Here is an 18869-nt window from a genome sequence, read left to right as displayed (position 1 = left end):
ATCAACCACAGCTGAATTGTGTGGATCTAAAGCTAGGTTTATAGATCTAGCTCCCAGCCTCTGTCAGTCTCATCTTTCAGTGGAAAAAGACCAAACTTTAAGACTAAGCTTAAAAGTGCACCCACACCCAAGAGCCACTTAGGGGGCAAGTCACCGGGACAGAGGGCTGCTTGGGGAAACAAAACAGAGATGGATCCTTAAGGAACGTAAAATAAGTGAGCCCAAATAAGGCCTGCAGTGTTAGACTGCAGTTAAAATTTAACAATATTTTAAAATGTAAATTATCTGGCATTCTCAACTGTACAGGATGGGGGGCAGCAAAGGAAGAGACAATGGGTTAGGATGAGATAATTTACTTGGTGCTAAAATTCCAGGAAGTTTGTGTTGATCTGGGCCTGCATGTTGTTTCTCTTCAGCGCAAATCTAAGTCTTTATCTTCCTATTAGAGTGGAGAGGAGATTTTTCTACTTAGTCATTTTTACAGTTGGGATTTTTAGCTCTTTCATCAAATAGAGCTGGTGATATTGGCGGCTCTTAGCGCTGAGATGAAAATATTGGGAGGGCTCAGTGGGTCCTGTTTTGTTTATTCTAACAGTGCAGTCTTTGATCTAAACATATTTCCTGGGGTCTGGACCAGATGACCTAATTCCTGTCTTATCCTTTTCCACTTTTTTTGTGCATCTCAGATTGCTGCCTTTCCGAGGGACCCTTTGAAATACACTTTATGTTTTTTTTCTCCCCGCTTCAGTACCCCTCTCTGTCATTTGTTTCATTTGGGGTGGAGTGTGTAACTCCCAGCAAAGAACCCATGGCTTTGTTTTTCTAACAGAACTGCGAAGTTCTAACGGAGTGGGAGCCCTTTTCCTTTTTTTCTTTTATACTTCTCTTTCTTGACATTCTCAACACGCCAAAAGCAATAAGCAAATAACCTACTGCAGGCAGTCCATGTTAGCTGCAAATCATTTCGGACTTTCTGTTTGAACACTTTTAGAAAGCAAATATATAACTAAAAAAGCGCTGTTGCCTCCCCATGCCCTAACAGCCGATTATAAATCTGAATTGGAAAGCCGGGATGTGAAAAGCCAAAGCCAGCTTTGGTAGATCTGCAAGGTCCTTCCTTCCATATCCCTGCGCCCTCCTCCTCCTCCTCGCAGGACACCCCCCCTCCCACACACACACTTGAGGATCTTTAGGTAGCTTCTGCCAGCAAGGGTGGTAACTTCTTTTTCTCCCCAAGTCACTGTCAATCATCAACTGTTTTTCCAAGGGTGTTTTCCAGGAAGGGAGGCCCTTATTGGGGGAGGAGAGGAAGTAAGGCAGGGGGGAGGGGTGGAGGGAATCAAAAAGGAATAGCAGGGCAAGACCCTGTCACAAGGGGTTAAGAAGCAGAAACAAGTCCTTAAAGTTGGTAAATTGTGGGCCGTTGGCACCGCTGAATTTTTGGGTATCTTCACCAACCACATTTTTAAAAATGTCACCAAAGTGAGTATTTTTAGTTTTAAAATTTTATGAACGTAAGTGTCGTTCCAGTAGCGACCTTTCTTAGTTCAGCCAACCTGGTTCCAAACAACCGAGTTGTCTCTCAAGTTCCAAAAGGGGAAAGAAAGCTTAGTGGCAGAATTAGAGATGGGTAAGGCGCGCGCTCCCATCTTCTGACGGGAACTCACCCAAGTTGCTGGATGAGTATCAAAGGCCAAGCATGTGTTTATCCCTGGGCTCTGCGTTTTCTGGGTTTGGAATGGACGTAGAGGGAAATGGGGCAGGTAGTGATCGATACATTAGAATGATAATCAATCGATACAGATAAGTCCGAACAAAAGGCGGGAGGAGGGGCGCAGGGACACGGGGACGGCGGCCTAGGAGGCCTTCGAAAATCTGGCTGAACCCAAAGCTAGTTTAGTTTGTCTTAGCTTGCGTGCAGAAAACGCTAGAAGGGAGGTTCGAGGAGAAAAGCGCCCGCCCCTGCCCCCTCGCGGAAACTGCCTTGCAGCCCTCTGGGAAGAGCACCGCAAGCGAAACTTGGGGACCGGGTGGGTCTGCAACAACGTGTGAGCGCGGGCCCAGCTGCCGCGCGGTGGCCGGGGAGGGTAGCAGAGGCGCTGTCACTACCTGGCCCCTCGCAGTGGCCACAGCCCGGGGATCGCCCCGACTCCCCAGGCTTCCTGCCGGGGCCAGGAGAGCGGTGCCCCCCCCCCTTTTTTGCATAACGAGACCAGCAAGACCGTCGCCTCTCGGCGACCGAGCATCTGACCTCTTCATTCGGTGATCACTCCTGTAGAAAAAAAAGTCGCAGGCAGGACAGCAAGAAAAGATCCCAGGGATGAATGGGAACCAAGGCATCCGCACTGTACCCCTACTCTGCCCCCTCCCCTTGCTTTGGGAGCCCCGTCCAGCGACGTCAGATCCAAGAACAGGGGCTTCCCCTAACTGCCGGTTGGACGCTGAGGCTGAGTTGGCGCTTGAAGCACCCTCGTGGCTTTCTGGGCTTTGGAAATATGGGAGCGTCGGCTGGGAGTCCTCACCTGAACACAGTCAGATTTAGTGAGATTCATCTCCTCCCTGAGATAAAGGAGTTCATTGGCCCCTGTGCAGACAACTTCCACCCTAAAATTGTGCACAGAAGCATGCCCCCAGAACAAAAGACAGAAAGAAAGAAGACTCAGGTGAACTTGGATGATAAAATGTTTCAAGTTGCTCCTACAGATTAGAATAATAGACTTTCTTCCTTTTAAATATGCATGTGCTTTTAAATGCCTGAAAGACTAATTAAATAAAGAAAATGTTGACCTCCTGGGTTGAGGCCCAGTTTCTGAGTCAGGTTATATAACCCCGCTGCATGGGGAATTCTCCAGCAATGCAGCTCTCAGTTGCCTGAAAGAAACAGGCCACAGAATCAAGCGAAGCGGAACTGGAATAGTTAAAGCTGAAATCTAAGTCCACAGATCACGTTGGAGGGAACTTACCTGTCAGGATGAGGTCTCCAACCACAGCTTATATTCCCCCACCTTGGGAGGTGGAGTGGGAGAAAAGTGGAAATACATTTCCAAACAAGAAATGGATATTGAAAAAATAGGTAGATTGCCAGATCTCAAAAGCAAGCAAGCAAGCAAACAAAAAACAACGAAACGGGGGAAAAAAATCCAAACCAAAACAAAATGCAGGCCCATGCATGCCCGTTTCTGTTATGTCTTTTACTATGTCTTATTTAGAGGAGATACTCGCTTACACACACAATTTACAGCTACCTGGGGAAATGTTAAACTACCTTTAGGGGGCCTGGCTAAATAGAAATGCACTCTAAAAACACAGACACGGTATGTTGTTTTATCTGTTGCAAAAAAAAAGGATGTATTTGATTACTTGAGCAAAATTACAGTATCTCTGTTGTTAGTAAGCATTAAATGTTAAAAGAAATCGGAATCCCTCCCCCCTTCCAACTTTCCAAGAAAGTGCATGTAACAGTCCATTGTTTCTCCTTCCATACCTAATACAAAATAAACCAACACTATACTCGCTCTCGGTCGAGAAGCATTTGCTCTTGTAAGGAACATATGTACATTTTAATGAAAGTGATATTTCTTATTGTATATACAAGAGCATCGACATTTCTCCACTGAAGGTTGTTCAAGATGCTATCGTTAGCAGCATTGTGAAATTCCAGCACACATTTCCTACTGTGAATATACCCTACAAGGCAAAAATGCTACGTCTCAGTTTCAACTACCAAAACAACACTTGTGTTTTTTTCCTCTAAAGAATTCTGCGTGCTTATTACTGTACAGAAACTTATTAACACAGAAGACGACTCAAGTAAAAAGCACAATACGAATAGCAGTTCAAAACGGAAATGGTTAACTCTATAAAATAACAACAAAAAATAAAAGCAGGTTGAAGTTTAGAATAAAAATGAAAACAAAACCCAAAACAAACAACAAACAGACAAACACAAAACCCAAACCCTTCGAATGTTCAGCCTGTACTTAAAGTCCTTCCCTTCAATCTGTTTGGAAAGATCAGACAATGTGGTTGCTGATAAAATTTCCCAGCAGGATGAAAGTGTACATTTATATACAGACTTTATTAGAGATCTACGCGTCACGGAGGCATTGCATCAACACCAGATTCATATTAAACTGGATACAGAAAATAAGTTAATGCCAGATTAAGACTGCCTAGCAGGGCAACTTGTGATTGCCATAAATGTTACAGCAAGCTTACAGCACTCTAGTCCATTAGTATTTAGTCCAAAATACAGAAGACCAAAGTTAATGCTTGCATTCTGTCTGCAAAGCAAGGTTATAGCACTAATAAATAAGCTTTCTTAGAACTCTAGGGGTTGAATAAAGTACAAAAGAATGTCTTCATAGTGTAGTTCATAGTCCCAGGGGCCAGAAGGGAAGGAACGGGCTGGGGCAGGAGGCAACCTCGGGCAGCATTCTGAGTGGAAATGCTCCAGCATCTTTAGCTCGTGACTATCTCTTTGCTGTCCTCCACGAAGCGGGTGAAGCGGAAGTTGGTTCCGTTCTCGTTGCTCGCCATTTTCTCCAAGCCGGCCAGAGGAGCGCTGGGTTCGGAATTCCCCAGTTTTTCCACGTTCCCTGTCAGCCCGCTGATAGGTGAGCTGCTCCCGCTGCCCAGGCTTCCAGGAATTGGAGGGATGCCACCGTTCTGAATCACGGAGATCTCGTTGGCCTTCATGGCCAACCCGTTGGACAGTGCTGCCGTGTACTGGTTCCAAAAACTGGATGGATCCCCACTTCCCGACCTAGCGGCCGCCAGATCCTTCTGGAACATTTCTGGGAACTTGACAGGATTGCCTCCTAGAAATGTCATGGGGCCATCCACGGAGAGCCGCCGGCCCCGGCGTGCGGGGGTGCTGTTCCACATGTGTGTTCCCATGTGGACCTGCGGATGTGGGTTGGGGAAGAGAGAGGAGAAGAAAAAGAGAGTCAGAAGCTTAATAGCTGAATCTGTCTCAACTCATATCCCAAACCTCGACATAGCAAGTGGCTTAAATGTCTATTCTTATTATTTGACAAACAGGGGGAAAGACACCAGGAACCATCCACTCCCAAGGTCTAGTAATAATGTGTTCGCTCTCTGCACCCCTAAGCTGGCTCGTTTCTTCCTGGGCAAAGAAGCCTTAGTTACTCTTTTTTTATTACCCGTATTTAGCTTGTAATGGCCTCAAGCGAGCCAGGCAGTCGCGGATAGCGCCTTTCTGGGTTAGAATTGTTATGTCCACTCTCATTGCGGTGCTAAGTATTGTATCTGACACCCTTTACCCTGTAAATGTCCTTCTCAGATGGGAAGAAAGTAGCCCTCACTGATTGCCCATTGGAGGGCCCTGCACAGAGAGAGAAAACCCAGAAAGTAATTATTCATTTCACATTACTGGCAGCAACCTCCAGAGAAATACTCTGTCAACAGAAAAATGTACACAGCAAGAGTGTTCAACTGTTGCTCTAGAACGAACGTATTTGCTTTATTTCCAACACATATCAGTAGGAAATGTCGTGTAATCAATTATCATAATGCCTATTAGCGGAGGAGTGATGTTACTGTTTCTAGAAAAACAAACCAAGCGGGACTGCAGTTATGAAAAATAGCCGCATATGCCAAAGGAAGCCGTAATTATTAAGTGATATGGGCAGTATGCAGGCCACATGGAGGTCTTTAATCAATACCCCATGGCAACGCCAGGCTGTCTGATTTGGTAGGTAAAGCAATTCATTTGGTGCACTTAGCGAGACAGCAGAGAAAGGCTGCTACTTTGCTTAGGTACCAAATTATTCAAGGCGTGGTGACATGCAGCAAGCTACAGGCTGCCCTGTCCCTGCCATGATCCTGACCTCATAAGGCTCCTTCATATCCCACCCCCGCCCACTCCCGTCAGATGCGTGCAGCAGGTCCCCTTTCCAGAACCTTCTCTCTGACTATGCTGCTGAGGGCTCCAGGAACATGCAGCGGCAGCAGCCAAGGGCATGAGAAAGGGTGGTGGGCACAGGCAGAGCAGGTACCTTCAGATTGCCTTTTGTTGTGAATGCTCTTCCACAGATAGTGCAAGCAAAGGGCTTCTCTCCAGTGTGAGTTCTCTCGTGGATCTGCAGGGCACTCGAGGAGGAGAAGGTTTTCCCACACGTGTTACAATAGTGCTGTTTGGGAGTTCTCCGGGGTAGAGCTGGGAGTAGAACTGGGGATGTTGAAGAGGATGACAGAGGCCCCGAAGGGACATGACCAGTGGGGGCATCCTTACTGTCCTGAGGAGAAACATGCACGAAGCCGTTGACCTCCGTTTTGATAAGAGATGACAAGGAGTTGGCGGGAATCACCGCCGAGTTCTGATTGGGGCCTAGGCTGGAGCTGGGCTCGAAGAGCTGTGATGGCAGGTCTCGCATCTGATGTGTCAGCATGTGCTGCTTCAAATTACCCTTTGTGGAAAAGCCACGATTGCAAACTGTGCAAATGAACGGTCTCTCTTTGGTATGACTTCTGTAGTGAATGTCCAAGGCACTCTGACAAGCAAAGGTTTTGCCACAAATGTCGCAAGCAGTGTTTTTAAATTTACCCCGGTCTCTGAAAGGGAAGAGGATTCCAAGGGAGTCTTCTTTGATGATTTTCTCGGCATGACTAGAGGTCAGGTCCAAAGCGCCCCCATTCACTGGGGTGGGAGACAGACCATTGGCAAACTCGCCCGGCCCTACTCTCTGTGGCTTCTCCTCCACACCGGGTGACTTGTGAAAGTCTTGGGTGCTGTTGGAGGGGGACAGAGCCTGCATGGAAGAGGTAGACTCGGAGATGGCCGGGCTTCCGGCACTCTGGCTCTCCATGTCGCCGCCCACGGAGGATGAGTCGTTGGTCAGCACATCCCCTTCCAGCGACCCGTTCTCCACTGACTTCAAACTGGCCTGCAGCTGCTCTGCCAGGCCAGCATTGATCATCTTCATCTGATTCTCTAAAGCAGCGATGCTCGAGCTCTCAAGGGGCAGAGGCGACGAAGACAGGCTGTCCTGGGAAGCATCGGCTGACTTGGGTGTATCCGGGATGCTGCCCTCAGGACAATCTTCCATGTTCTCATCCGAGAAGTTGTCTAAGTCATCGAAATTTTTCTCATCAAAGGAGCCCGTGTCGGACTCCATGGACTCAGGGTAGTTGTCAGGGACCGGGGTGTTAGGGATCTGACCCCCCATGTGCATTCGAATGTGCTGCTGGAGGACCACCGCGTTGGTGAACTTCTTCTGGCAGATTGGGCAAGAGTGCTGCACTCGGAGTGGGGGCATAGCCCGGTGGACGCTGTAGTGGGTCTTAAGGTTGCCTTTCGTGGTGAAGGCCCGGCCACAGATCTTACACTTGAAGGGCCTCTCCCCGGTGTGCGTTCGGTAGTGCATTTTGAGGGCGCTCTGACAGCTGAGGACCCGGTGGCAGATGATACACTCGTTGGGGTCTGTGGCCTTCTTGTCGATGTTCTCCACCAGCTGCTGCAGTTTCGATGTCTCTGAGGCCTGGGCTGAATCTAAGAGGCCCCCAAAAGGAAACTTGGCCTTGAACTGCTCAGACATGAGAGGCAACAAAGGGTTGGTGAAGGCGGCCCCCCCTGGGCCACCGTCAGCCACTGGGGAACTCAGGGCACTGTTGCCTGCTGTTGGAACTGAGCCGGTGGCCATGCCAGCCTCTTCACTTTTTCCACTGAAAGGTGGCAGAACAGACCCTTCGCTTTCCTCTGAGAGCCCACTTGGGTTTCTTGTGGCCAAATCAGGGGCCCCAGAGTCACTTTTGACTGAGCCTTGGGGGCTGGCAGCAGAATGGCTAATAGGGATGGGGGCTGGCTCTTCCGTCTTGATGAAGGGCGTGAGGCTTGGGAGGGTCGGGGGCAATGGCAGGCCAACGGAAGTGGTCAGAGTGGGCAGGACCGGCTTAGTGTCTAGCCAGCTGGTGACCGGCTTCTCCGGGGGGATGGACATCCCGTAGGGGATGCCGGTGCTCGTGGGGATGTTGTCCAAGTGCTCCGGTACGGGGTAGGGGTTCATCTGGATGTGGGGGTACTTCTCTTTGTGGCGCTGGAAGTGAACTTTCAGGTTGCCCTTGGTGGAGAACCTGTTCCCACAGATGTTGCACTTGAAGGGCCTCTCTCCGGTGTGGGAGCGCAAGTGGATTTGCAAGGCACTGTCACTCCCGAAGACCTTTGCGCAGAACCTGCACTTGTGTTTAAAGAATGCCTCGTCTGAAGTACTTTTTGCTTCAAAGGCAGCGACATTTGGTGGCTTGCTTTTTCTTTGCTGGGCCAAGGCAGACAGGGAGTTTAAATCCTCTGCAGTTGTTCCAACGTTGGGCAAAGGGTTGGGGAAAACAGCGTTAGCTGGGGTCGGCTGAGGTAGAAGTGGGTTAGATGCAGGACTTAACAGACTGCTTATTGCGAATGCTGGTGACGATGATGCTGAGACTGCCGGGGAGCTGACATGCGAGGCACCAGCACTGGAAGCCACTTTCTCTGAGGATGGGGTAGGAACTGCCGCCGTCACTAGGCTCACGTTGGGAGAAGTGCCACTGCTGGGCGGGACGATGGTGCCGGAGCTGCTCTGAGGTAGCTGGACTGGGGGGAGCTGTTTCACACCGCTGATGCTGGCAGATTGGCTAGCAAGGCTCTGTGCTAATCCAGCTGCCGCCGCCAGCTGCTGAGATAAATGGGAACTTAGTGTGGACAAGGGATTGGCCGACGTTCGTAAAGTACCTTGAGAAGGACTAGAAGATGCTGGCAGGTCTGCGTTCTGAGACGCCAACAGCAGTATTTGGTGACGAATCTGCTCTATGAGCTGCAGCTGGTGGATCTGCTGCTGCTGCAGGGCCAGGAGCTGCTCCATGAGGGCTGGGATGGCCAGCTTGCCTCCGGAGGCCCCCCCACACCTCGCTTCCTGGGAGAACTGGGCCACTGCCACCTTGGTGCTCTGGAGATTCTCGATGATGACGTTGCTGTTGATCACCGAGAAGTTGCCCAGTGTTGTCAGGTCCCCGAGTTGAGGTAGAGAGGTTGTGATCGCTGAGGTACCCGTGGAGGAGCCGCTGAGGCAGCTTGGGGTGGTGATGTTGGTGACGCCACTCAACGTACAGCTGCTGCTGCTGCTAGTGGTGACAGCTGTGGCCTCCACCTCCATGGACTCTTCCCTGTCAAGTCCTTTGTGTTCTGAAAGGTCTCTGCAATCTTCTTGGTCTATTCTGGTCACTGTGTCTTGCATTTGCTCATCAGAATTATTGAGAGATGGGCCAGGAGGGAAGGTTTTGGGCGGGGAGGCTGGACTTTCGTTGACGATCAGAACTAATTGATTCTTAGTGCAGTTCTTTTTGTGGAGCAGAAGATCTGATAGCTCAAAGAATTCAGCGCAGCACCGGCCACAGACATGGGCATCCTTGCTCTTAGTGGGGCGACTTGCTTGACCCTTCTCTGTGTCCCCTATAAACATCAAAAGGTTCAGGGTTAAAAATGACGCCAGGACAGACTGTCAGCAATGACTTGAGAAAGAAAGGGCCGTAAATGTTTCCTATCTACAAAGCGCCAGATGGAAGCCCTGGAAGTCAGGTAGTGTTACCTGTGCATTGCGAGATTCCTATCCAGATGGCATTGTGGTTATGGCCTTTAGATAATTCATCAAAATATAAAATACCATGAAGGGAGGACACTGGTACATAATGAAATTCCATAGCGAAATATTGATTTCCAATATTTTATACACTGATTGTCTACTTGCCGGGAGAGGGTCCCTCAAGCAGGCTGAGAACTTATTAGGCTCTTGAGTGTCTGTCAACCTTATTCATTCTCAACGGATGCAAAGATATCTGTGACAGTTTGTTCTGTCACTAAACTAATTTGTAGTCATTCAGCTTCCAATCAGTTGTTGACAAGAGGGAAAAATGCATACACATCACCTAGCTGGGGACCGACAACTCCAGAGTCACCTCAAGCCCCTGCCTAGAACCTGAGCCCAGGCCGAGGAGTGACAGGCACAGTGCAATCACATCAGCCACAGACCCGACTGTTTTAGAAGAGGAAGCATCACACACACACACACACACACACACACACACACACACACACACACACACAAGAACACAGGCGCATAATCCCACACAGGTCTTTCTGGTACCTATGTACCACCCCTACACACACATTTGTCTTTCAGATTCAGGAATGAGCCCTGATGATCATTCCCCTTGCCAAAGAATATATGTCATTGTGCTCCAAGTGGCGGTGTTCTAAATGTCTCCTCGAAAACAGCCTTTCTGTAGATAAAAACAATCATGCCATCTACAGTCCTGCAGAACAGGAGCTGAAGAAGAATGTCCTAGAAGTGCTCCATCCTGAAGGAATCGTGCTTAGATAGTTTGCCAATTCTTGCCTGAATGTCTTTAAAAACACTTTGTTTACTGTTATCAGTTGTTTAAAAGATTGTATCAAGCATATATATGTCTATGAAAAGGTTTCATATATGAAAAGACATCATTTAGATACACACACACACACACATAAAAAATTTAAAAATTCCTAGATTTCTTGTTTGTCTTCTCTGGCTGCTCAGAGGTCTTCTCACTAAGACCCATTTGCAAATTAAACATCAAAATCTCCAAGTCCAAGCTAACATCCTATTCAAAGACAGGATGGCGGCGTTCCCCTTGTTTGCTCAGCATGGGGAACACCAACTTCTGCTGTACAAATGGTGTGTGGTCATCTCCGAAGGCTGTGGAAAAACTGTTGAATTCAAGGATTACCTCCCTGCATGCTTTTCTACAAAGCTGAATCAGATAATGGGTAGTTTCCATGGCTTCCAAATTGAATCTTCTAGAAAACTCGCAGGAGAAAAGAAAAAAAAAGGCAATTGCAGATATGAACACATGCAAAAACCAAAATGCTTCATTTCCTCCCCCCCAGTCAACTGCGTGTCCACTCAAAAGAGCCAGAGGTTACCTTTTTGGATTAAGCATCTAACAAGCTGGAAGAGTTTTGCATTTCAGAAAATACAATTAACACCTAAACAGTCACTTGTGAAAATTCCTTAGCTCTATCTGCCTGGAGTGACGCGGAAGTCAATGAGGGCCCCTGGTGAAGTATGTCGAACGTGTGCACGCTCTCCTCACTGGGAGAGTTATTTTAGTAGCTGAGTTATACTTAATAAGCCAGCTTTCCTAATCCCCATCTTTAAATCTACACAGGGTTATAGTGCAAAACGCGTTAACAACGCCAAACAAATCGCGGTTGTGGCAGAAAATACCGATAATGATCCAGTTTTAATTTAATGTTTAATCATTCTAATTGGCACCAGATTCCCATGCACACTGAAGGTGCTGTTTTAAGCACTTTCTGTCTCTCCTCCTGCCTTGAAATAATACAAACAAAATATTAAATGAAATTTGCTAAAGTTACACCGCTTCACTTGGGACAAAAATGATGTGACAAAAATTCTGTTTAAAGCTTCGTATTTTGACAACTGATTTTAAATGATGCATCCATTTCGGATGCTTATTTTAAACTAGGAAATGCAATTCCTAATATATTCAACAGAAATGTTATTTCTTTCTCTCTGCACATTTCCATATGTAATGGTTATGTTTCCATCTACTTTTACAGCCAATTATGAAGGAACAAAAGCTATTCTGTTTGTTCACACATTTTCAACAAAATGCATTAAAACTATTATGTCAGCATGTTCTATTAAGCTCTGCATTCAGTGGAAAATACTTTTCAACCAGCTCACATTTATCAAAACATAAAGCCACTTTAAAACACAGTTTTGCTTGGTCAGCTGGGCTTAGACAAATAACGGCAGATTCAGAACTAAATAACTAGCAAGGGAAATCAGAAAACTGACTTCATCAATTGTACACATTACAATGTGGTTGCTTCAAATATTTAGCACATCTGTGCTCACGGTTAAAGGGCATTTTAATTCTTTATAACTTGCAAGCATCCGATATTCTCATAATATATAGGGAAAAAAATAAGAGGAGGTTCCTTTGGAGGGCTTAATGGATTATTACTTGCCCGCACTGGGATTCTGCATTGGTGCTGCTTCAAGCCTCACTTGAGAATTTTCAAGTCGTTCAACCTGAACATTTTTATATTTAGGATTATGCTAACAGGACGGAGATAGAGACGCTTAAAGACAAGTGCCTGCTGGCTTCTAAGAGAGAGGAGACCCTGTCTAAAAGTTGGCCATATTTAAGCTTTGATTCTTACAATTGAGTAAGCTGACATTTGATCTCACTGTCCAATCAACTCATTTAATTTCTTGATATTTATGAACATGCTGCCCCCACTCCCCAAAATCCTGGTATTTATTTTTGAACTCACTTCCGAAGCAGGTGTTGTTACACTCTAAAAGGCCTAACTTTAAACCCATCTGCATTGTGAACACAATTCCAGGGAAGCAGCTTAAAGAGAAAGAAGACAGGCCAGGAAACCAGCACGAATCTGGGGCTCCAACTGCTAAAAGAAATACTTTTAAGTTGCAATTAGATAGCAGGCAGACAGGCACGCGTGCACGCAGGCGCGCTCATGCACACACACACACGCGCGCACACACACACACACACGCCTGTGTTCTAATTCATTTTTTTTTCTTGATCCTATCCTCTGTTATCTTGTATCTCAATAATCTGTTAGTCGGGATAGTAGCAACTGGTGACCTCATTATCCTAACTACGGTTGCCTTGTTCCTCCTATTGTGGTGAAAATCGCATTCCAGACCTTGCATTCACATTCATCTTGTAATTCCAGTCAGGTAGGAACATTTACGAAGCAAGAGTTTTTTTGTTTTTTGTTTTTCCTCAGCAAGCAGAAAAAGATGCTTAAAATTTCAGTTCTTTTTTTGAGGAAGGAGGTGTATACCAAATTAACACTAAAATTCCAGATGTGTAAGCTCTTGGTTAACTATTTAGGCACCCAATTCCAACTTGTCACTTTTTCATCCTCTGAACCGAACCCAGCAGACTTGGAAGCAGAAAATGGAAGTGTTGCAGCCTAGCTGTCTACTCAGAAAACAAAAATAAAACTATGCCTCACACAGAAAGGTCCAGCCAAGCAGGAAAGGAAGAAAAGGAAAACAACACAACACAAAACAAAAAAAACTAGAAACCAACCACCAGGCGCTACCAGATTTAGCTTTCTTTTTTGGAACTCTGTAGAAAGGGCCTCCACTCTACTTCCCATTACCTTAAGACTACATTAGCATTTCTTAATAGAATTCAAACAATACTGGAGTTGGGGCCCCTAATTTTAACAGGCTGTTCCTTCCCATGGACCTACTTGCAAAGGCGATCACGAACATATTTGATTGAATAATTCTGTATCTTTTTAATTTTTTTTTTAAAAAAAGACAGACCCTAAATGACCAATGTAAAGTTCCAGAAAAGCACACCATATGCTGGGTATATTTTCAGTAGTGCCTGGAGTTCCCTTTATGCGAAACGACAAACTCACTGGTCTCCTTCAAGTTTACAGTGCCGGCCCTGATTGTGTGAAAGGGTGCAAGGGTAATCTCTGAAAGAAAAAAAAAATAACATGGACAAGACTCTCTTCATTGAAAGCACTGGTCCTAGCCCACTTCTTACTCACAATAAATAAAAGGGGAAAATGTCTTCCCCATGGATGAATCAAACTGAACACTAGATGGGGTTCCAACTGCAAGGGTTTGTCCAAAAACTGCTTTGTGGCTTTCCTATCCCAGTGACGCGTAAAAGAGAGACTCCTTAAGGCGAGATCTAAACGCTCACTACACAAACATTGGCAAAGTCACAAGAAACTAAATCCCTGTTGTTGGAGGGTGAAGCTGAGCTATGGGAATTACCTGTCAATCTTCCCCTTTGGGGGTCTGGCATCTGGGGGTGGCAGGGGAATAAGGTTAGGAAAAGAAGCCAAGCTGATAAGGAGAAACTAAAATAAACCACTAACTTCCTGCTAAGTGACTAGCAAGACTCAAATTGGGGGTCACTGGGAAGACACTGAAGGACATATTATGATCTGGACCTTGTCACCTCTGCATGGGAGGAGGCCGGCAAAGGTTAAAACAGCTCTACGCACACAGGTTTCCTACAGCCTGGCACGAACTTTTTTCTTCTTGGGGGAGGGGTGTCAAGTCTTTTAGGTTAATATTCTCTTCTTTCCCCTCTAAGGATATTTTGGAACGCAGGCTTTCTGCACTAGGGACTGTGCTAGAAAAACCATGTTTAAGCTGTAGAAGAATTTCGATTTTCTGGTTGCTACCCACGGAGCTTGGCTAAGTTTGGAAACCTGGAACCTGCCTGAATCCCCTCCCCCCCATCGCCCTCCAACCAGAAAAATGTGGGCTCTTGCCTTCTGAAGGAGATTGCTGGTAAAAAACAAAACAAAACAAAACAAAACAAAACAAAACACAACTTGAAGCCTCCAAACGTAGAGAAAAGACAGCTTCCCAAAGAGCACCCTATAGTTTGGTACTCATGCCCATGAGCCAGGGCAGAAACTGGATGGAAAACGACATCACCAAACGCTGGAAACCAAAGAGCCACCTTCACGTAGTTATCCCCTGCCTGATCTGGCTTTGCTGTTTATTTTCAATATTTTAGTAGGTATCTGCAGCCTGAAACAAATCTCGAAAAACAAACAAAACAAAAAAGCAGTTCACTTTTTATCATCCGGAATCTTCTATCTCACCAAACTTAAAAAAGGTTTCACTAAACACGAATTCTTTCCAACTGCCCTGTCTTGTGGGTGTCAGTACTTTTTCTTCTTTTTTTGTAAAGCAATTCATTATAGTTCTCTCTAACCTTTGGGGCTTAGAAATCAATGTGTGGCCATTAAGTTCCTTGCAATGAGTAAATTACTTTGGTAAATAATAGAATTTTTTTATTAATATGAGTAAGATGCGGTTTTCAGGATATTTCTTAGGAGAGTCAATATCTTATCTGCAATTCCTGATGTTTTTACTTTCTTCCAATATTATCCTTAAAAAAAACTAAGCAACAAAAGTACTTAAACGAAGGAAGTCAGGATGGAGTTTCCAAGTAGCTTCAAAAATATTGAAACCATCGCCAAAAGGAATGAACACACACGTGCACACAGACACACACCCTGGAAATCCAAACTCACAGAAGAGTAATCACATATAAAAGCATAAGAGTACATATTCCCTTTTCCAAGAATTATCTATCTTGGTAAATAATCTTTCCAAGGCCAGTTATCTTTCTACAAGTAACTTGAGACTTGTTGAATATCTTTTAAGATATGGATCCTATTTAGCATAATCCTGGTTTCATTAAAAAAAAAAAACAGAAAAAAAACTTACAAAAATGCCCAAGGAGAATAAACTACCAATGTTCTAAGACAAACTAAATAATCCTTAAAAAAAACAAAGCAAAACTTTGAATTAAGCTGTTGGAATGGTTGCTTAGCATGGCATGCATGGCTTTCTTTGTACAATTCAAAGACAGTATATACTACATATATATGAACGAGGACAGACAGCCTAACAGGAGAATGCCTGCTTCAGGGCCACTGTGGCTGGGGCTGCAAACTTTTCTACATCTTGCTCTAGGTCAGACACTTTGAGGGACAATATGGGAGAAGGGCATAAATCAGATTTACTTTGATAATATCTGCTGTTTCATTTTCTACAATCAAACCCTCCTGTGATAGGAGAAAAAGTAAGGCTGGCATTTGAGTAGGGGATTGCCTTCCAAAATAAAAATACCAGCCATCCAGCAACACCTTCTCAAGTGCAGGTTCTATGTAGGGAAAGAGATGGAGATGGCTGGACTCAGTGCAGAAAAAAACTTGAGCCATGCCATGGACTTCCATTTCTATCTATCTCACAACTGTTCCCGGATGTGGAGAACCGGGTTTGGCAGGCCCTCCTGACGGTCAACTGGTGGGGAGGGCTCTCGTGGAGGAGTGCTATAACAGCACACTAAATCCTGTAGCCCTATTACAAAACCTACCCTCTAGGCAACTTCTTCCAAACTTATTGTTCAACCATGTAAAAACAGTCATAACCTAAAACTATTACTCCTGAAGAAAAGGAGGGAGAGAGAAAAGGGCCCGGGAGGGGTGTTTCCTAGGGTGCTCAGAATAATCAAGACTGGTGGACAATGAACTACCTTTTAGAAAGAAAAAAAAAGGAGAATTAAGTGAAAAAGAAGAAAGAGAAAGAAAGGAAACTTGATTCAGTTCCCTAATTAACTTACCTCAAAGCTCAAATAAACTAAAAAAAATGTACTAATAAATAATAATAGCGAGAGGTAGTGAAGCCCTTTAATGCTATCGCTTTATGAGAAGCCTTAACTATTAAACATTCAGATCCAGACTCAAAGCGGAGAACTAGCAAGCATCACTTCTTCCAAAGCCCGACATGGTGATTGTTGCTTTTTGAATATTTTGCGTGGAAAACGTAAATAATCAGTACAAATTTGCAAAGTAAAAAACCTCTCTCCTCTCTAGTTGGGGTTTTTTTTAAATTTCGTATGCAAATTGTTAACTTTAACAGTAAGGCTCATTAGAAACTTAAGGGAAGATTGGTGTGGGGGCGGCAGGAGGCCTTAAAAAAACTAGTTAAGAAACCCCACAAAAATAGTTCGAGTGGTCGCTGTGGCCTTGGTGAATCTCATCTGGCTTACCCTCGAACCGGTTCTTTTGGGGTGGTAAGCCGGGTGCGTTTCAAGGGATCTTTCTGAAGAGCTGAGAGAAGCAGACACTGATAAGGCTTCGAGCTTAAAAAGTGCTGGGCAAACAGTTGCCTTAATGGGTCTTTGGTCTCCCGAAAAATGTCCAGGTATCTTACGCCAGGGCTGCCCTCTCCCAACAGCGAGGAGGAAGGAAGCGCTGGTCCCTTCTTGCTGGGGCTCTGCCTGCACGTCCCCGAACCCAGAGCGGCTCAGAGTCAGGCCTCTGGGGAAGGAGCCTGCGACGTGGGGCTCAGTCGTCCGCAAAGCGGAGTGGGCAGAGGTGCGGATCTCAGGTCACGCTTCGGAGCTCTGCTGGGGTGTAGCTCCCACCTCCACACCCTGCAACGCCCCCCGGGATTGAGGATCCCGAGAGGCAGCAGTAGCCGCGGACCCACGCAGCAGAGTCGGGCACAGCACCGGATGACCCGGGGACCGAGCGACACCTCCGGCCTGGGAGCTCGGAAACTGCCCCGAAAACAGTTCAGGTCACGCTGGGGTCGGAGGGGGGCTTCCCTCCGTAGCCCCAGTTCCCTGCCCGGGTGTGTCCCACCCTAGGCCATAGTTCGCTTACACAAACTTTTCCCGACTTGTCCATTCCTTTCCGGACCCTGCCTTCGTCGCCTGCTAGCTTCAGAGGTCTGGCGGGCTAACCCCTAGACCCGAGAGAGTGTCCAACGAATGACCCTTTCCAGGACCGGTCCCGTTGGAGGGGACTCCTCAATCGGTGGGGAGCACACACCCCAGCCCGAATTTGAGGGATTGTGGGTGCAAATGTTGGGAGAAACAAGTGGGGATAAACTTGGGGAGCCGGACCGCGACACTTCCCGGTCCCTAAGCCCAGTCTCCAGAGCGACCGGTAGTACACTCTGGCCGCGACTCCAGCATGCCACTCCTCCACCCCGGTCCCCACTTCTCACAGGTCGGAACCCCCAAAGGCACCACATTTCGCTCGCTAAACGAGTGGGAACCAGAGTGGGGAGGGGGTGCAGCGAGCTCCCCACGCGCTCGGCGTTCAGCCACCGGCACGAAGTAAACTTCTTCAACGCTGGCGGCGGGGCTGGGTTGAGAGGCCCAGGAGACCGAGGCCCAGCCCAAGGACCCGCGTGCCGCGCGGGAAGCACGAGGGACCTCGCGTGGGAAGCCACGGCCGGCCTCGGTCCGCGCGATCGTCCCCGGGGCGGCCGTGTTGTGGCCTGGGCTCCTCGGATCGGCGGGGCGGAGGAGAGAGGCCAGCCGACCCTGTTCCTCCCAGCCGAGGACACGGAACTCCGGAAAGCTCCAGCCGGGATGGGCTGGCTCTCCCGGAGCAGGGGGAAACCCGGCCGGGCAAATTGAAATCGAGGAAGCATGAAATAAAAATCAGACGCGCCGAGCGCAGAAGGCGAGAGCGGCGGTGGGCGCGGGGCCCGCCGCGTGTGCGTGGGTCCGAGTGTGCGTGTGAGTGCGTGTGTCTGTGTGTCCGCGGCGCGGGCCGGAGCACTCACCATCTCGCCGGGGGAGCGAGGCCACTTCGGGGTCGGATTGGAAATGTTGAGGCTTCGCTTGCTTCCTCCGCGACATGCTGGCTCAAACATCAGCTGGGGCAGAATAAAAAATTACTAAAAAAAAATCTTCTCAAAATTACGGAAATCGAGCGGCGGCGGCGGCGGCTCCCCCCGCCCGCCGGCCCGCCCGCCCCCTCCCCGGCTCCCCGGCCCCGGGCACAGCGCGCATGTGTCCTGCTATAATTATGATTATCAATAATGCATTGCGATTAATCATAGAGGGGCTCTTTGAAAGGCGATTGGCACCGGGCCAGCGCTATTCAAACCCGCTCGCCTTAATCAATTAGTTCGTGATTTGCTGCAGACCCCTGTCTCTCCGCGCGCTGGCCCAATAAGCCGGCCGCGGGGCTGGCTCTGCGCGCCGCGCCGCCCGACTCTGGGTTAACCCTCTTGGCGACCGCCCGGGACTCCGCGGCCCGGCCGCCGGGGGCCTGCCTCCTCGCCACTGCGCGCCCGGCGCCCCGGCCGGCGCCCCCCGCTCGTTCCCCTCCCCCCCTCCCCCGCCCTCCATCCCGGGCTGGGCCGACCCGAATTAGCATGCCCGCCCCGGAGCCAAGCGGAGCAGGGCCGCATGGGGGTGGGGCTGGCGGCGGGGGCTGGGGACCTAGGCTGCGGGCGCGCGGCGAACTTCCCAACTGCCGC

The 18869-nt window shown here is 47.8% G+C and overlaps 1 protein-coding gene across 1 annotated transcript; it reads right to left on the bottom strand.

Moving 5' to 3' along the window:
* Positions 1 to 3356: 3356 nt before the first annotated feature.
* On the bottom strand, positions 3357 to 18643 carry Sall1 (spalt like transcription factor 1). The gene is made up of 3 exons (XM_057754409.1): positions 18168 to 18643; positions 6021 to 9445; positions 3357 to 4905 (listed from the first exon to the last, which is right to left on the bottom strand). The coding sequence occupies exons 1-3, from the start codon at positions 18241 to 18243 to the stop codon at positions 4462 to 4464; spliced, it is 3945 nt and encodes a 1314-aa protein (XP_057610392.1). The 5' UTR covers positions 18244 to 18643; the 3' UTR covers positions 3357 to 4461.
* Positions 18644 to 18869: the final 226 nt, after the last annotated feature.

The sequence above is a fragment of the Chionomys nivalis genome, chromosome 21 (assembly GCF_950005125.1).
Source record: "Chionomys nivalis chromosome 21, mChiNiv1.1, whole genome shotgun sequence".
In the NCBI taxonomy this organism is placed as follows: domain Eukaryota; kingdom Metazoa; phylum Chordata; class Mammalia; order Rodentia; family Cricetidae; genus Chionomys; species Chionomys nivalis.
Note: the sequence above shows the minus strand (reverse complement) of the source record. Positions and strands in the feature narration are given on the sequence as shown.

Bases quoted from the DNA above. Each gene is read 5' to 3' on its own strand.
- Sall1 (XM_057754409.1), bottom strand. From the start codon at position 18,243: ATGTCGCGGAGGAAGCAAGCGAAGCCTCAACATTTCCAATCCGACCCC. The intron at 9,446-18,167 runs GTGAGTGCTCCG...TGATGTTTATAG, and splicing joins CTCGCTCCCCCGGCGAGATG to GGGACACAGAGAAGGGTCAA. The intron at 4,906-6,020 runs GTACCTGCTCTG...CCACATCCGCAG, and splicing joins CAACAAAAGGCAATCTGAAG to GTCCACATGGGAACACACAT.